The sequence below is a fragment of the Bufo gargarizans genome, chromosome 4, assembly GCF_014858855.1.
Source record: "Bufo gargarizans isolate SCDJY-AF-19 chromosome 4, ASM1485885v1, whole genome shotgun sequence".
NCBI lineage: Eukaryota > Metazoa > Chordata > Amphibia > Anura > Bufonidae > Bufo > Bufo gargarizans.
In genome coordinates this window covers 38,241,344-38,260,122 of record NC_058083.1, presented here as the reverse complement: position 1 = coordinate 38,260,122, position 18,779 = coordinate 38,241,344, and the positions used below count along the sequence as shown (strand labels likewise).

General features: G+C 45.0%; 1 protein-coding gene across 1 annotated transcript in view; it reads left to right on the top strand.

Moving 5' to 3' along the window:
* The window catches only part of LOC122935964 (cytochrome P450 2K4-like), a 92,048-nt gene that overhangs the window by 23,016 nt on the left and 50,253 nt on the right, over positions 1–18,779 (top strand). The window contains exons 3-5 of the mRNA XM_044291932.1: positions 12,029–12,208; positions 12,530–12,692; positions 14,570–14,719. Coding sequence (XP_044147867.1) covers positions 12,035–12,208; positions 12,530–12,692; positions 14,570–14,719 — 487 coding nt within the window. The 5' untranslated portion in view covers positions 12,029–12,034. The remainder of the gene's footprint in view (positions 1–12,028; positions 12,209–12,529; positions 12,693–14,569; positions 14,720–18,779) is intronic.

The window sequence follows — 18,779 nt, the reverse complement described above, 5'->3', positions numbered from 1 at the left end:
TTTGCGCCAAATGCGAATTTCCTTGCGCTTTGTGGTAACAAATCACAGTTTTTCCTAAAATGGCTGATACACATGTGAGGAAATGAAGAAAGGAGAAAGGAACTCTGGTAACGCGGGATCACCCATAATGCCAGCCAATCAGCAGCCAGCCAGCCAGCCCTTTGATGTCACAGACCAGTGTACTTAGTGCAGGAAGAGACGTCTGCCGGCGCTAGGGACAGTGATAGAAAAAATTTCATTGTGCAAAAAAACAATAACGATTTACAACTGCAGGGAAAGAGTATTGAAGGTGTAGGGAAAGGATAGGGAGGAATCATTCCACAGCAATTCTGTAGAACAGGGTTCAGTTGGGGAGGTGACAGCCTGGGTAATAGGAACATTCCTATTACACCTTGCAGCACTGACTGGGGATCCAAATTGCCATTGTACAGATCTCTAATTCCATCAAACCGTTCTTATTACAGTGCAAGTGCTGTTTGATGCAGCCATTAACAGGGGTATTACAAGGAAATATCTGAACATTTTATTTGCTGTAGTGCGGTGCAGTTATATGTAGAGTTGAGCGAACACCTGGATGTTCGGGATCGAGAAGTTCGGCCGAACTTCCCAGAAATGTTTGGGTTCGGGATCCGAACTCGACCCGAACTTCGCCCCGAACCCGAAACCCATTGAAGTCAATGGGGACCCGAACTTTTCGGCACTAAAAAGGCTGTAAAATAGCCCAGGAAAGGGCTAGAGGGCTGCAAAAGGCAGCAAAATGTAGGTAAATCCCCTGCAAACAAATGTGGATAGGGAAATGAATAAAAATAAAATAAATTAAAATTAACCAATATCAATTGGAGAGAGATCTCATGGCAGAGAATCAGGCTTCATGTCACCCACCACTGGAACAGGCCACTGTCAGATATTTAGGCCCCGGCACCCAGAATGAGGAGAGAGGACCCATAGCAGAGATTCAGGCTTCATGTCATAGCAGAGAATCAGGCTTCACGTCACCCAACACTGGAACAGGCCACTGTCAGATATTTTGGCCCCGGCACCCAGACAGAGGAGAGCGGTCCCATTGCAGAGAATCAGGCTTCATGTTATAGCAGAGAATCAGGCTTCACGTCACCCACCACTGAAACAGGCCACTGTCAGATATTTTTAGGCCCTGGCACACAGACAGAGGAGAAAGGTCCCATAGCAGAGAATCAGGCTTCATGTCATAGCAGAGAATCAGACTTCACGTCACCCACCACTGGAAAAGGCCATTGTAAGATATTTAAGCCCCGGCACCCAGACAGAGGAGAGAGGTCCCATAGCAGAGAATCAGGCTTCATGTCATAGCAGAGAATCGGGCTTCAAGTCATAGCAGAGAATCAGGCTTCATGTCATAGCAGAGAATCAGGCTTCACGTCACCCACCACTGGAACAGGCCATTGTCAGATATTTAGGCCCCGGCACCCAGACAGAGAAGAGAGGTCCCATTGCAGAGAATCAGGCTTCATGGCATAGCAGAGAATCAGGCTTCATGTCACCCACCACTGGAACAGGCCACTGTCAGATATTTTGGCCCCGGCACCCAGACAGAGGAGAGCGGTCCCATTGCAGAGAATCAGGCTTCATGTCATAGCAGAGAATCAGGCTTCACGTCACCCACCACTGAAACAGGCCACTGTCAGATATTTTTAGGCCCTGGCACACAGACAGAGGAGAAAGGTCCCATAGCAGAGAATCAGGCTTCATGTCACCCACCACTGGAAAAGGCCACTGTCAGATATTTTGGCCCCGGCACCCAGACAGAGGAGAGCGGTCCCATAGCAGAGAATCAGGCTTCATGTCAAAGCAGAGAATCAGGCTTCATGTCATAGCAGAGAATCAGGCTTCATGTCATAGCATAGAATTAGGCTTCACGTCACCCAACACTGGAACAGGCCATTGTCAGATATTTAGGCCCCGGCACCCAGACAGAGGAGAGAGGTCCCATAGCAGAGAATCAGGCTTCATGTCACAGCAGAGAATCAGGCTTCATGTCATAGCAGAGAATCAGGCTTCACGTCACCCACCACTGGAACAGGCCATTGTCAGATATTTAGGCCCTGGCACCCAGACAGAGAAGAGAGGTCCCATAGCAGAGAATCAGGCTTCATGTCACAGCAGAGAATCAGGCTTCATGTCATAGCAGAGAATCAGGCTTCACGTCACCCACCACTGGAACAGGCCATTGTCAGATATTTAGGCCCTGGCACCCAGACAGAGAAGAGAGGTCCCATAGCAGAGAATCAGGCTTCATGTCATAGCATAGAATCAGGCTTCACGTCACCCAACACTGGAACAGGCCATTGTCAGATATATAGGCCCCGGCACCCATACAGAGGAGAGAGGTCCCATAGCAGAGAATCAGGCTTCATGTCATAGCAGAGAATCAGGCTTTATGTCATAGCAGAGAATCAGGCTTCATGTCACCCACCACTGGAGCAGGCCATTGTCAGATATTTAGGCCCCGGCACCCAGACAGAGGAGAGAGGTCCCATTGCAGAGAATCAGGCTTCATTTCATAGCAGTGAATCAGGCTTCACGTCACCCACCACTAGAACAGGCCATTGTCAGATATTTAGGCCCCGGCACCCAGACAGAGGAGAGAGGTCCCATTGCAGAGAATCAGGCTTCATGTCATAGCAGAGAATCAGGCTTCACGTCACCCACCACTGGAACAGGCCACTGTCAGATATTTTTAGGCCCCGGCACACAGACAGAGGAGAGAGGTCCCATAGCAGAGATTCAGACTTCATGTCATAGCAGAGAATCAGGCTTCATGTCACAGCAGAGAATCAGGCTTCATGTCATAGCAGAGAATCAGGCTTCACGTCACCCACCACTGGAACAGGCCATTGTCAGATATTTAGGCCCCGGCACCCAGACAGAGGAGAGAGGTTCCATTGCAGAGAATCAGGCTTCATGTTATAGCAGAGAATCAGGCTTTATGTCACCCACCACTAGAACAATCCATTGTCAGATATTTAGGCTCCGGCACCCAGACAGAGGAGAGAGGTCCCATAGCAGAGAATTAGGCTTCATGTCATAGCAGACAATCAGGCTTTATGTCACCCACCACTGGAACAGGACATTGTCAGATATTTTTAGGCCCCGGCACCCAGACAGAGGAGAGAGGTTCCATTGCAGAGAATCAGGCTTCATGTCATAGCAGAGAATCAGGCTTCACGTCACCCACCACTGGAACAGGCCACTGTCAGATATTTTTAGGCCCCGACACACATACAGAGGAGAGAGGTCCCATAGCAGAGATTCAGAATTCATGTCATAGCAGAGAATCAGGCTTCATGTCATAGCAGAGAATCAGGCTTCATGTCATAGCAGAGAATCAGGCTTCACGTCACCCACCACTGGAACAGGCCATTGTCAGATATTTAGGCCCCGGCACCCAGACAGAGGAGTGAGGTCCCATAGCAGAGAATCAGGCTTCATGTCATAGCAGAGATTCAGGCTTCAAGTCTAAGTAGAGAATCAGGCTTCATGTCATAGCAGAGAATCCGGCTTCATGTCACCCAACACTGGAACAGGCCATTGTCAGATATTTAGGCCCCGGCACCCAGACAGAGGAGAGAGGTCCCATAGCAGAGAATCAGGCTTCATATCATAGCAGAGAATCAGGCTTCATGTCACCCAACACTGGAACAGGCCATTGTCAGATATTTATGCCCCGGCACCCAGACAGAGGAGTGAGGTCCCATAGCAGAGAATCAGGCTTCATGTCATAGCAGAGATTCAGGCTTCAAGTCATAGCAGAGAATCAGGCTTCATGTCATAGCAGAGAATCAGGCTTCATTTCACCCAACACTGGAACAGGCCGTTGTCAGATATTTTTAGGCCCCGGCACCCAGACAGAGGAGAGAGGTACCATAGCAGAGAATCAGGCTTCATATCATAGCAGAGAATCAGGCTTCATGTCACCCACCACTGGAACAGGCCATTGTCAGATATTTTTAGGCCCCGGCACCGAGACAGAGGAGAGAGGTCCCATAGCAGAGATTCAGGCTTCATGTCATAGCAGAGAATCAGGCTTCATGTCACTCAACACTGGAACGGGCCACTGTCAGATATTTTTAGGCCCCGGCACCCAGACAGAGGAGAGGTTCATTCAACTTTGGGTTGCCCCGCAATATAATGGTAAAATGAAAATAAAAAAAGGATTGAATGAGGAAGTGCCCTGGAGTACAATAATATATGGTTAAGGGGAGGAAGTTATAAATGTCTAATCTGCACAAGGGATGGACAGTTCCTGTGGGATCCATGCTTGTCCACATTGGCTGTAGACAGGCGGCTGCGTTTGTCTGTAATGACGCCCCCTGCCGTGCTGAATACACGTTAAGACAAAACGCTGGCCGCCGGGCAGGCCAGCACCTCCAAGGCATAAAAGGCTAGCTCTGGCCATGTGGACAATTTGGAGACCCAGAAGTTGAATGGGGCCGAACCATCAGTCAGTACGTGGATTGGTGTGCACACGTACTGTTCCACCATGTTAGTAAAATGTTGCCTCCTACTAACACGTACCGTATCAGGTGGTAGTGCAGTTAGCTGTGGCGTGGTGACAAAACTTTTCCACATCTCTGCCATGCTAACACTGCCCTCAGAGGAGCTGGCCGTGACACAACTGCGTTGGCGACCTCTTGCTCCTCCTCTGCCTTCACCTTGGGCTTCCACTTGTTCCCCTGTGACATTTGGGAATGCTCTCAGTAGCGCGTCTACCAGCGCGCGCTTGTACTCGCGCATCTTCCTATCACGCTCCAGTGCAGGAAGTAACGTGGGCACATTGTCTTTGTACCGGGGATCCAGCAGGGTGGTAACCCAGTAGTCCGCACACGTTAAAATGTGGGCAACTCTGCTGTAGTTGCGCAGGCACTGCAGCATGTAGTCGCTCATGTGTGCCAGGCTGCCCAGAGGTAAGGACAAGCTGTCCTCTGTGGGAGGTGTATTGTCATCGTCCTGCGTTTCCCCCCAGCCATGCACCAGTGATGGGCCCGAGCTGCGTTGGATGCCACCCCGCTGTGAACATGCTTCATCCTCATCCTCCTCCACCTCCTCCTCATCCTCTTCCTCCAGTAGTGGGCCCTGGCTGGCCACATTTGTACCTGGCCTCTGCTGTTGCAAAAAACCTCCCTCTGAGTCACTTCGAAGAGACTGGCCTGAAAGTGCTAAAAATGACCCCTCTTCCTCCTCCTCCTCCTCCATCATCGCCCTAAGTGTTTTCTCAAGGAGACATAGAAGTGGTATTGTAATGCTGATAACGGCGTCATCGCCACTGGCCATGTTGGTGGAGTACTCGAAACAGCGCAACAGGGCACACAGGTCTCGCATGGATGCCCAGTCATTGGTGGTGAAGTGGTGCTGTTCCGCAGTGCGACTGACCCGTGCGTGCTGCAGCTGAAACTCCACTATGGCCTGCTGCTGCTTGCACAGTCTGTCCAGCATGTGCAAGGTGGAGTTCCACCAGGTGGGAACGTCGCATATGAGGCGGTGAGCGGGAAGGCCGAAGTTACGCTGTAGCGCAGACAGGCGAGCAGCGGCAGGATGTGAACGCCGGAAGCGCGCACAGATGGCCCGCACTTTATGCAGCAGCTCTGACATGTCGGTGTAGTTGTGAATGAACTTCTGCACCACCAAATTCAGCACATGCGCCAGGCAAGGGATGTGCGTCAAACCGGCTAGTCCCAGAGCTGCAATGAGATTTCGCCCATTATCGCACACCACCAGGCCGGGCTTGAGGCTCACCGGCAGCAACCACTCGTCGGTCTGTTGTTCAATACCCCGCCACAACTCCTGTGCGGTGTGGGGCCTGTCCCCCAAACATATGAGTTTCAGAATGGCCTGCTGACGTTTACCCTGGGCTGTGCTGAAGTTGGTGGTGAAGGTGTGTGGCTGACTGGATGAGCAGGTGGAAGAAGAGGAGGAGGAAGCCGAGTAGGAGGAGGAGGCTACAGGAGGCAAAGAATGTTGCCCTGCGATCCTTGGCGGCGGAAGGACGTGCGCCAAACAGCTCTCCGCCTGGGGCCCAGCCACCACTACATTTACCCAGTGTGCAGTTAGGGAAATATAGCGTCCCTGGCCGTGCTTACTGGTCCACGCATCTGTGGTTAGGTGGACCTTGCCACAGGTGGCGTTGCGCAGTGCACACTTGATTTTATCGGATACTTGGTTGTGCAGGGAAGGCACGGCTTTTGGAGAAGTAGTGGCGGCTGGGAACAACATACTGTGGGACAGCAAGTGACATGAGCTGTTTGAAGCTGTCTGTGTCTACCAGCCTGAATGACGGCATTTCATAGGCCAGTAGTTTAGAAATGCTGGCATTCAGGGCCAGGGATCGAGGGTGGCTAGGTGGGAATTTACGCTTTCTCTCAAATGTTTGTGAGATGGAGAGCTGAACGCTGCCGTGTGACATCGTTGAGATGCTTGGTGACAGAGGTGGTGGTGATGGTGGTACATCCTCTGTTTGCTGGGTGGCAGGTGCCAATGTTCCTCCAGAGGCGGAGGAAGAGGCCGAGGCGGCAGCAGCAGAAGAGGTAGCAGGGGGAGTCTGAGTGAGTTCCTTGTTTTTAAGGTGTTTACTCCACTGCAGTTCATGCTTTGCATGCAGGTGCCTGGTCATGCAGGTTCTGCTCAGGTTCAGAACGTTAATGCCTCGCTTCAGGCTCTGATGGCACAGTGTGCAAACCACTCGGGTCTTGTCATCAGCACATTGTTTGAAGAAGTGCCATGCCAGGGAACTCCTTGAAGCGGCCTTTGGGGTGCTCGGTCCCAGATTGCGGCGGTCAGTAGCAGGCGGAGTCTCTTGGCGGCGGGTGTTCTGCTTTTGCCCACTGCTCCCTCTTTTGCTATGCTGTTGGCTCGGTCTCACCACTGCCTCTTCCTCCGAACTGTGAAAGTCAGTGGCACGACCTTCATTCCATGTGGGGTCTAGGACCTCATCGTCCCCTGCATCGTCTTCCACCCAGTCTTCCTCCCTGACCTCCTGTTCAGTCTGCACACTGCAGAAAGACGCAGCAGTTGGCACCTGTGTTTCATCATCAGAGACGTGCTGAGGTGGTATTCCCATGTCCTCATCATCAGGTAACATAAGTGGTTGTGCGTCAGTGCATTCTATGTCTTCCACCGCTGGGGAAGGGCTAGGTGGATGCCCTTGGGAAACCCTGCCAGCAGAGTCTTCAAACAGCATAAGAGACTGCTGCATAACTTGAGGCTCAGACAGTTTCCCTGATATGCATGGGGGTGATGTGACAGACTGATGGGCTTGGTTTTCAGGCGCCATCTGTGAGCTTTCTGCAGAAGACTGGGAGGAAGATAATGTGAACGTGCTGGATCCACTGTTGGCCACCCAATTGACTAATGCCTGTACCTGCTCAGGCCTTACCATCCTTAGAACTGCTTTGGGCCCCACCAAATATCGCTGTAAATTCTGGCGTCTGTGGCAGAACGGCCATGTCCTCTCCCAGAACCAGAGGGTCCACTAACACCACCACGACCATGTCCGCGTCCGCGTCTCTTACTAGATGTTTTTCTCATTGTTACCGTTCACAACAATAAGAAAAAAAAAATTGGGCCCAATGTATTGAATTCAAATTCAGGGCTTTTTTTACAGGCACCTAACACTATCTGGCTATCTATTTAGGTACCGTATTACACTAATTCAGGCACAGCAGTAACCACAGATTCAGCTGAATATAAATTGTAGGCCTAGTATTTAGGCGCTGGATGTCAGGTATACGTTTACGGACAAAATTAGACTTGGAAATGCACGGTAGCATGTGAAGTTATTGAGGATGACCCTATCCGCACCTTTAATCTAATATACCCTTTTATTGATCGATTTAAACTTGGCCTGATACCACAGAAACTACTGATTTAGGGAATTGCTAAGTTGGGAATTGTATTTTAACCCAGAACAAAAACTGTGCTTTGGCGGACACTAAATGAATTGACCAGCCACAGCAATAACCACAGATTTAGCTGAATATAAATTTTAGGCCTATTTTTTAGGCGCTGTATGACAGGTATACGTTTATGGACAGAATTAGACTTGGAAATGCACGGTAGCGTGTGAAGTTATTGAGGATGACCCTATCAGCACCTTCAATCTAATATACCCTTTTATGGATCGATTTAAACTTGGCCTGATACAGCAGAAACCACTGATTTAGGGAATTGCTAAGTTGGGAATTGTATTTCAACCCAGAACAAAAATATATCCTTTGCCAGACTGCAGACAGTATTACAATTGGCTAGCCACAGCTGAAACACCAGATTTAGGGTACTGCTATTTTGGCAATTGTAGTTCACCCCTCAATAAAATAGCAAGCACAGCCAAGCCCCTGATGTAGGATATAGCAAAAAAAAAATAACACACTATTGATGGTTAAATGGACTTGGTGGCAGCTTGTACTGGCGCACCACAAGACACAAAATGGCCGCCGATCACCCCAGAAAAAAGTGACTGAAAAACGCTCTGGGCAGCCTAAAAACAGTGAGCAATTGAATAGCAGAAGTTGAATGATTCACAGCTGTAGATCGATCACTTCATTAAGTGTTTTTGCTGATTAAATCCCTGCCTAGTGCCTAATCTCGCCCTAACAGCAGCAGCTGCATCCTCTCCCTACACTGATCAGAGCAGAGTGACGTGCGGCGCTACGTGACCCAGCTTAAATAGAGGCTGGGTCACATGCTGCACTGGCCAATCACAGCCATGCCAATAGTAGGCATGGCTGTGATGGCCTCTTGGGGCAAGTAGTATGACGCTTATTGATTGGCTGCTTTGCAGCCTTTCAAAAAGCGCCAAGAAAGCGCCGAACACCGAACCCGAACCCGGACTTTTACGAAAATGTTCGGGTCCCTGTCATGGACACCCCAAAATTCGGTACGAACCCGAACTATACAGTTCGGGTTCGCTCATCCCTATGGGTGATCCCTCATTCCCAGAGTTCCTTGCCCCATGTCCTAACACATGCAGCAGCCATTTTAGGAAAAAAATGCGATTTGTTACCACGAAGCGTGAAGAAATTCGGATTCAGTGATAATCAAATTTTTCCTGAAATTCGGATCTAAATCCACTTCGTCAACTTCGATTCGCTCATCTCTAGTCATTACATACAGACCTTTACTCATGTCATGAATAATAAAATAATATAATATAATGACCTGAATATAATATAATGACCTGACCAACTAGACGCTGTTGTCTGATGGTATAGCTTTTTATCTGTTTGCATAAATAAAGTACAGAATTTTATGGAAGCTGGATTCCTCCATATTTTACTGTGCCAGTATAAACACTGGCAGGCATCTTCCCCCAAAAGAGACCATTTTTGGACAGCTTTTTTTAAATTAAAAAAATAAATAAATAAATAAATCTGACAATAGCAGTGTGTCTGTCCCCTGCTGCTAATTCAGTTGCAAAAATCTGTCAATCAGTGGCAGGTGGTGGAGAAAGCCAGAAGCTTATGAATATGGGGACTTGTTGGCATGCCCCAGAGCTGTTAGAACCTAGAAGCATAAACCTGGTGACAGATTCCCTTTACAAATTCTGTCTTGACATTAAAGATTTTGAAAGAGGTTGGAAACAGTCGTAAGAGACCTCCAAGTGTCATACATGACTTTTCAGAACAATCTGAGCATTTTCTATTCGGATCAAATTATAATTGAATCTTTCGACTGTTTTGATCAAATGGGACCCAAAACTAATTTCAAGATAAAGTCGAATGTCTCTCTGTGTAATAACGATATTGTATACCTCCCTTTCATTATTTTTAAGACAGGCAGTTCCTACACCCAAATCCAATTTGCAGTTTTGTAAAGTTGCCAAAAGAATTAGGCCCTAATTTATCAAAACTCGGTAAAGGAAAACGGGCAAAGTTGCCCATAGCAACCCATCGGGCTCTGCGTTCATTTTAAAGCATTTCTTTGATAAATGAAGGTGGAATCTGATTGGTTGCTGTAAGCAACTAAACCAGTTTTCCTTAGTATCCTGTGATCTATTGCTATTTGGTGCTAATCTGCTATAGAACAAGAAAAAACATGTAGAATCTTTTTATACAATTAACTAACAACCATTCTCATATTGGGCAGTTTCAGTACAATTTTGATACATTTTTTAACCAAAACAATTAATGAAACCTAAACCATGCCTTACCTATTTTTTGCTAGCTTTCTGTCCTTAAAGAAGACAGCAATGTATGGAGACTTACTGGCAATGCTCCATGAGAAAAATATGCAAAGAGGTATTCCCAGGAAAAGAGAACCATCTCGCTAGCAGCACCTTCCGGAAGTGGCTCCATGTCTACGGATAGATATTTGGTTTGGCTATTTTCCCTTTGTCATTTTCCAAGGCTTGTTAAAAAGTCTTACTTTGACTCATAGGGAGCCACTTCCATATAGTGGCACTCTGCATATTTTTTTCCTATGAATAATTGCCAATAAGTTTCTATACACAGCTGGTCTCTTTAAGGATGTTCAGCACCCTGCCTAAGGCCTCTTTCACACTTGCGTTGTCCGGATCCGGCGTGTACTCCACTTGACGGAATTACACACCGGATCCGGAAAAACGCAAGTGTACTGAAAGCATTTGAAGACGGATCCGTCTTCAAAATGCGTTCAGTGTTACTATGGCAGCCAGGACGCTATTAAAGTCCTGGTTGCCATAGTAGGAGCGGGGAGCGGGGGAGCGGTATACTTACAGTCCGCGCGGCTCCCGGGGCGCTCCAGAGTGACGTCAGAGCGCCCCATGCGCATGGATGACGTGCCATGCGATCACGTCATCCATGCGCGTGGGGCGCCCCGGGAGCCGCACGGATGGTAAGTATACTGCTCCCCCGCTCCCCACTACACTTTACCATGGCTGCCAGGACTTTAGCGTCCCGGCAGCCATGGTAACCATTCAGAAAAAGCTAAACGTCGGATCCGGCAATGCGCCGAAACGACGTTTAGCTTAAGGCCGGATCCGGATCAATGCCTTTCACTGGGCATTAATTCTGGATCCTGCCTTGCGGCAAGTCTTCAGGATTTTTGGCCGGAGCAAAAAGCGCAGCATGCTGTGGTATTTTCTCCAGCCAAAAAACTTTCCGTTCCGGAACTGAAGACATCCTGATGCATCCTGAACGGATTTCACTCCATTCAAAATGCATTAGGATAAAACTGATCAGGATTCTTCCGGCATAGAGCCCCGACGACGGAACTCTATGCCGGAAGAAAAGAACGCAGGTGTGAAAGAGCCCTAAGGGTACTTTCACATTAGCGGTTTTCTTTTCCGGAATAGAGTTCCGTCACAGGGGCTCTATACCGGAAAAGAACTGATCAGGCATATCGCATGCATTCTGAATGAAGAGTAATCCGTTCAGGATGCATCAGGCTGTCTTCAGTTCAGTCATTTTGACTGATCAGGCAAAAGAGAAAACCGTAGCATGCTACAGTTTTATCTCTGGCGAAAAAAACTGAAGACTCGGAGACCTTTAAAAATGAGAAAAAATAAATACCGGATCCATGTTGCCTGATGACTGCCGGAATCAAGCAACGCAAGTGTGAAAGTACCCTAAGCTGCATTCAGGTAATCACACTCACCAGAATACTACTCCGTAATGATTAGGGGCAAACTCCCGAAAACAGCTGACTTAAGGTGAATATTTGGCTTTGTGATTTTCCCTTGTCCTGTTTCAAGCCTTGTTAAAAAGTCAACCTTTGACTGATAGGTAGCCACTTCCAGAAGCTGGCACTAGTGAGATAGTTCTCTTTCCTGGGAGATATCTCTATCCATATATATTTTAGTCTAAAAACTTTTTTTGTTTTTTTTTGGCATATAAGCTGCATACACAAAGCAGTAGGACATTTTGAAATCTCAGACTATTTTAAAAGTTGTTTTTTAATGGCCTGCTGCATTCGACTATAAAAAAAAATAGTTTTAAAAGTCTAAACATCCTTTAACTCTATTTATAGATTTTTATATGATATTTACTTATGTTACATCTTTCCTCTCTATCTTACATAGAACTCAATGGAGCTTGTCACAGTTATCCTGTCCATCATTGTCATCATCTTCTTTATCAGTGTTTTCAGCAATCAAAAAGAAGAGAAATACAAAAACATACCCCCAGGGCCAAAACCTTTACCGATTCTTGGAAACTTTCTCATCTTGGACATAGCAAAACCCCATAAAACATTTCTTCAGGTAATGAAAATATTCTTTGACCGTATTAAAGGGAATACATAATCACAAATGACATACTACATTCTGCTTTTGATCATGTTTGATCATGACTTGATGCTGTTATCATCCACCTGTGTATACTCCCTGCCTGGTTTCCACCTAAGTAATCTAAGAACTTCATTACTGTATAGCCATCTACACCTACAGCTGATTGGCGGGGGTCCTGGGAATGGTACTCCAGCCAATCTCTGCTATCCTGAGGATAGGTCATCAATATGTAAATGTTGGAGAACCCCTTAAAAAAATTACACATTGATTCTGCTGTTTTTTTTGTGTTTGCAGCTATCTAAGCAGTATGGCAGTGTCTTCCGTTTCAAGACGGGTATAAATGAATTTGTTGTCTTATGTGGTTTAGACACCATTAAAGAGGCTCTGGTTGACAATGCTGAAGTATTCAATGATAAATCCTCTACTGCTCTGTACTCTAAATTAATAAAAAATCATGGTAACTACTTTACTTGTTATAAAAATTAATTCAAAACTGAAAATATTTCTGGTGGATGACCATACACTATATGGCCAAAAGTATGTGGACACTGGACCATCACACCTTGTTGGAAACTCCATCCCGAATCATGAGTGTTGTTATGGAGTTGAGCACCTCTTTTGGCTATAACATAGTTAGATGGTGGGTCATTTACTAACAGAAATACATATATAAATGCCGGTCTTAAAAAAGGACCCTCATAGTGCAGTTGAAAAAAAAAAGTGCATGAAGTTTCACAAAAGGATAGATGGGGATCTGAATTTGTCTTTTTATATATTTATATAGTTTAATTATGTCCCCACTTAGATTCCTCTTCGAAAGACTAAGGGGGTCCTTTATTAAGCTGAAATATGCATATATTAGGTGTACTTCAAGCGCAATCTGCAACTTCTCCCCGCACACACCAGGCATGGTACGCCTGGTTTAGGCATAGAAAAAGTCTAAATGTAAGACAGCTAGGGAGCTGTCCTACATTTAGAACTAGCAGAGGATCCGCCAAAGTTATGAAGATGCCGGCTTCGGTGGAACCACCACCAGTTTAGGGGTTTATTAAGACCAGAGTCTAAAACACCAGTATTAATAAATGTGCCCCTAAATACCTTTAATTATTTTAATGTTTCCTCATAACTAAGACACTCCATAACCCTTATACGTTTAGTTTCTCTTCTTTGCACCCTACATAGCTCCAGGGTATCCTTTCTATGAACTGGTGCCCAGAACTGAACGGCATGAGGCTGCATCGAAGCTTTGTAAAGTGGTTTCATTACATTTCTGTCCCGCAAGTCCATGCCTTGCTTAATACATGATGATATCATGCTTGCCTTAGAAGCAGCTGACATTGTGCAGTAATTTAGTCTATGATCAACAAGTACACAACCTAATCCTTCTCCACAAGTGACCCTTCCAATGTTACTTTCCCGAAGATTATATGATGCACATAGGTTATTACTACCCAGATGCAGAACTCTATGTTTATACATATTGAATCTAATTTGCCAAGTTGATGCTCAAACACTCAGACCGTCCAAGTCAGGTTGTAGAGTAGTTAGCTATAGACTGCACAGTACTATATACCTTGGTGTCATCTGCAAAAGTAGAAGCTACTACCCCCATCCGCTATATCACTAATAAATAAGTTAAATAACAGAGGGGTTAGAGCTGGGTCTTGGGCTACACCACTTATAACTTGGGACCATTCACAATAGGAATCATTAACCACAACCCTATGGACATGGTCCTTCAGTCCTTTTCATATCCAATTACAAACTAAACGGTCTAGGCCTAGAGACTAGCGTTGGGCACATCACACTGTTTGGACGAATATCGTGTGTGCTCGAGCGTGATGCTCGAGTCAGTGTATTTAAATCTAATACTTACTACTAGTAAGTATTCCTATACAGCAGAAGTCTCATATTTATTCATTTATTTTTAAATAACTGGCCATGCAGCTCTATAGTGTAGTGGTTAAGTGTAGAGCACCCGAGCATCGCAAAGTGTTCTACTTGAGCACCAGAGCACACGAGCACCAAACGACCAACACTACTAGAGACCTTATTTTTGCATGATTTATCACATCATGGCTGATATGTCCTTACTCGTTGAAGCTCCGTAATGGCATTTACACTTGACCGGTGATCAGAAATTTGACAAACTAACTTGTAGCAATAGTCCATTGCATGGTTATGTGCTTGATGCACCTGTTTGTGATGGATAGAGATGAAGCCTATGAAGTTGATAAGTAGCAGGTGTGTCCACATACATTTTGGCCCTATATTGTGCATCCCATTGCTGTATATTTGAACTTGTCCGTAACATCCCTTACTACTATTACTTAGGTGTTGTTTTTTCCAATGGAGATAATTGGAAAGTGATGAGAAGATTTTCTCTCTCCACACTACGAGATTTTGGAATGGGCAAGAAAACTATAGAAAACAGGATCAATGAGGAGGCCGAGTGTTTAATACAGAAGTTGAAATCATATAAAGGTGAGTAGTGAATAGACTTTTATATTGTACATTTTGGGCCCGATACCTTTGGTCTCATTTTGATACTAAATTTTTTACTACTTAGTCAATTTAATGATCTCTGTTATTAGTAATTACCTAATCCTAGGGTCCATTGTTTCCCAGATGATATGCACTCATCGTTAATACATCAGGTTCTTTCCCAGGTCTATGATATTAATCATCTTTATTCATTTAGCTAATTGTCATAGAAATATATAATGGATCTTTCTTCAGCTATAGCTTCTCAGCTCCCTCTTCAAGCCGCTTCCTGCTTCTCACCATGAGGTCTGCAGAGCCCTGCTGTTTATAATGTCTTATGCAAGTGTCCTCAGTTCTCTCAGTACATACTTTAGGAACTTTTGCAAACAATGTTACATATTCCAAAAGGTCTTTAAAAGCATACGTATTACTTAAAAGTGATATACACTTGGTCAGTAGATGAGACCAAATTTACATTGCACATAATTACAGTACCTTATATAGTGTGATGAATTTACAAAATAGGGCAGTGCAGTAGATATCTCCAGTGCGGCCTCTCTAATGTTCATCACATCCTGCTAAGGTATATGACTCCAGAGTGTCAGTACATTGTCACGTCTGTCTATAGCATCTTCATTATACATATATGCCCTGGTCTTAATACTCACAGGGTGTCTCACTCATATGAGTGCACATACATTTATTATTCCCTCATTAGGGTCTCAAAATGTCTTAACGATACAGTATATTATAAATCACATTTCATGATAACATAGTATATCAACATGGGTGCCAGTTACATGGCACATCTAGGTGCTGGGAGTTATATAGCATGTATAAACATAACATAATAGTAATGCTGGAATGTTTTAGTAACAGTCCCTTACAGTTCAGCAGTTTAAGTACTGTAGGTGCTATTTTCACTGTAACAGGATCAACTATTAGGGGACCATATTTTGTTTTTAAAAAAGAGGACACGCAACCCTCTTCTCAATCAGACCTCATATCAGACACCAAAGTAATGGCCCCCTATAACACTAAACCCCTCCCCTCACCAATCAGACCTCAGATCAGACCACAAAGTAATGGCCTCTATAACACCCCCTTCCCTCCATCCCATAAATCAGACCTTAGATCAGACAAAAATAAATAAATGAAACTTACCTCTCCTGCTCCAGAAGACATCTGCACTCTGGATATCCAGCGTGCTCCTCTTGCAGTTCTATACTGACCTCACGTCGTTCAGCGTAAAGTCAGTGCATGACTGTGTGTACTACTTCCATGCGCTAAACAGTCAGGACAGCACAGCGCAGTGTGGCACCCAGTGCAGAAGACCAGGGAGTGGTAATTAATAACAACCTGTAGAAGCGTTACACTCACCACTCCCCTGTATAGTCACTGACAGTAAAGAAAAACATGCACAAATTAAAATAAAGTCTCTAAGTGTGCCTCCTCTTGAGAAAAAGAGGACATTACAGGGGAAAAGAGGTTGTCAGGTCAGCCTAGACACTAGTCAGAGGCACTAAACACATTACATACAAACACTACTCACCAGCAATACACTACACATATTACATAAAAATACTACACACAGGCAATACTCTACACATACACACAATATTCACAGACACTTGCAATGGGTCACTCCCCCCAGGGCCCTACAATAACGCGCGACCCAGGTGTAGAAATGCCGAGTGGTATAGTGCGACCTAAAATGTCTCTTTATGTGTGTCACGGTGCTCCTACCTGGATACCGCTAGACCCCAGGCTTTGGCTCCGAGCCATAAGCAGGGGGAATAATTGAGGAATTTGAAATAAAGATTGAGTCCAGACCTTGCAGGTAGTTGAACAGCAGCTTTACATGAATAAACGTTCATCAGAAACAGTCTTCTAGCTTTGTCTTGGTCCCAGCAGGCTTTAGCATTAAACTGGCAGGCAAACTCCACTCTGCTATATCTTTCTCTCTGACTCTGCTGTACTGACAGCCTTGCTGTATAACTCAGCTTCTTCTGTATGCTGCACTCTCTGTAGTCTGGCTCTATATTATACCAGGGAATTTTCCTCCTGGCTCCTGAGGCTTCAAGCTTTGGCCTCCATGGCCAGCAGAGCTTAGGGTGCTCTGGCTGGTGTGGGCATGTCCAGCAGAGACGTTCCCCTGCACACCCTTCCCCTAACAAAGGGTAAGCTAGACTGATTAGAACTTCGGCCCCACCCTTCCTGCAGGAAGTAGGACTTCCCCACCTCTCTCCAGAGGGGGGGTTAGACTGGAAGAGAAGGTTCCATTCTATCTAAATATAGCTCTGCCATGTTTGAACCAGGCACATTACATGTGAACATAACAGTTGCATAACAAAATAGGAATGCACATTGTGGAGGACCTGGAATAAATACACAAGATGAGGTTAGACCAATAAAGACAGTAGCAGGGTGTAGGAGTGGCAACACCACTCGGGGGTGTTACAGACTACACTACATATATGCACTATACATACAGACTCTACACATACAATATTGCATACAAACACTACACACAGGCATTACACTACACATACTATACAAACTATTCACAGACACTACAAACATTACAGGCAAACAATACACACATTGGCCCTGATTTATCAAGTTCTGAGCTTACTATGCCAGCCTTTATAGGGCCTGCACTGCTTGAGGAAGCATCTAGTTTATAATGGGGCTCAGATCCTTGTGCCAGAATGAAATCTGAGGCAGCAAATATCACAAATGCATTTAAAAATCACATATCTGGTGGATTTGCGACTTTTCTACACCAAAAAGAGACATAAGGGGAATGATGAATTTTCCCAATTACATACAATACACTTTGAAAGTTTTCAGACTCTTTCACTTTTTTAAAGTTTCATCATGTGGCGGCCTTGTGCTAAAATAAACAAAAATCTAATTTGCCCCAACCAATCTGCACTTAACACCCCATAATGAGAAAGTGAAAACAAACCTTTAGAATTATTTGCAAATTAATAATTTGATGATGGATGACTATTACTATTTAAATTACATTCAACGCTACCAAACTTACAGGAGAACACATCACCGCATATATCTTACATCCAGTGATATCTTCTCTGATATCAATGTTCTCTTTCTTTCCTCATGTTCTCCATTCGGACCAGACCGCCATGTTCACTTTGTTTCATCCATGTCTCATCTCATGCAGAATTTGTCACACATACATTTTAGAATCAGACTTTTTCATTATCCTCTCCATCTTCTCAACATCCCATCCTGCCTCTACCAATACTGTGCCTGCTGTGCTACACAATACTACACTGCAGAAACTGATAGTCCCCCTGAAAATAATAGTACTACGCATATAATGTCTTCTTTAATAATTATAGCCACACAGTACCCTCAAAACTAACTGCGCCAAGCATATAATGCACCTGACAGTAAGCACTGTAAACAGAGTTTCTTCCAAAAATAGTTGTTTTAATCTGATACTGTTCCGGGTGACCTCACAGTAATAGTTCTCCCAAAAGTCCCACCAATAGTAATTATTCTCTCCAAGAGTGCTCTCATTAATAATAGTGCCCCAATAGTAACAATGTCCCTATTGTGCCCCAGAGTAATAATGCCCCATAGTGCCCATAGTGGTAATAATGTTCCCCATAGTCCACCAGTAGTATTAAATCCCACCATAATGTACCCCAGTAGTAATAATTCCTCCTATCATGCCACCAATATTAGTAGTATTCAACAAAAGTAATAATTCCCACCTATGGTGCCCCCAGTAGTAATAAAGTCCACCATAGTGTCCCCCCTAATAATAATGTAGTATATTTCATTTGGTCATTAGACCTTAAGCGTCTATTTACATGTGCTGCTAATTAAAACTTCACTTATTAAAGAACAGACTTATAACCACTATAACTTAACTAAAGAACTGTGAACCTTTTAAAATGTTCCAGTAGTTCTATCACAGGTATCTCTAGTGGATATTTCTATCAATAGTATAACAGATGTTGCTGTTTTTTGTGTTTCACAGCAACTCATTAGCTGATTGCAACACTGTTGCTATAACCAGTTA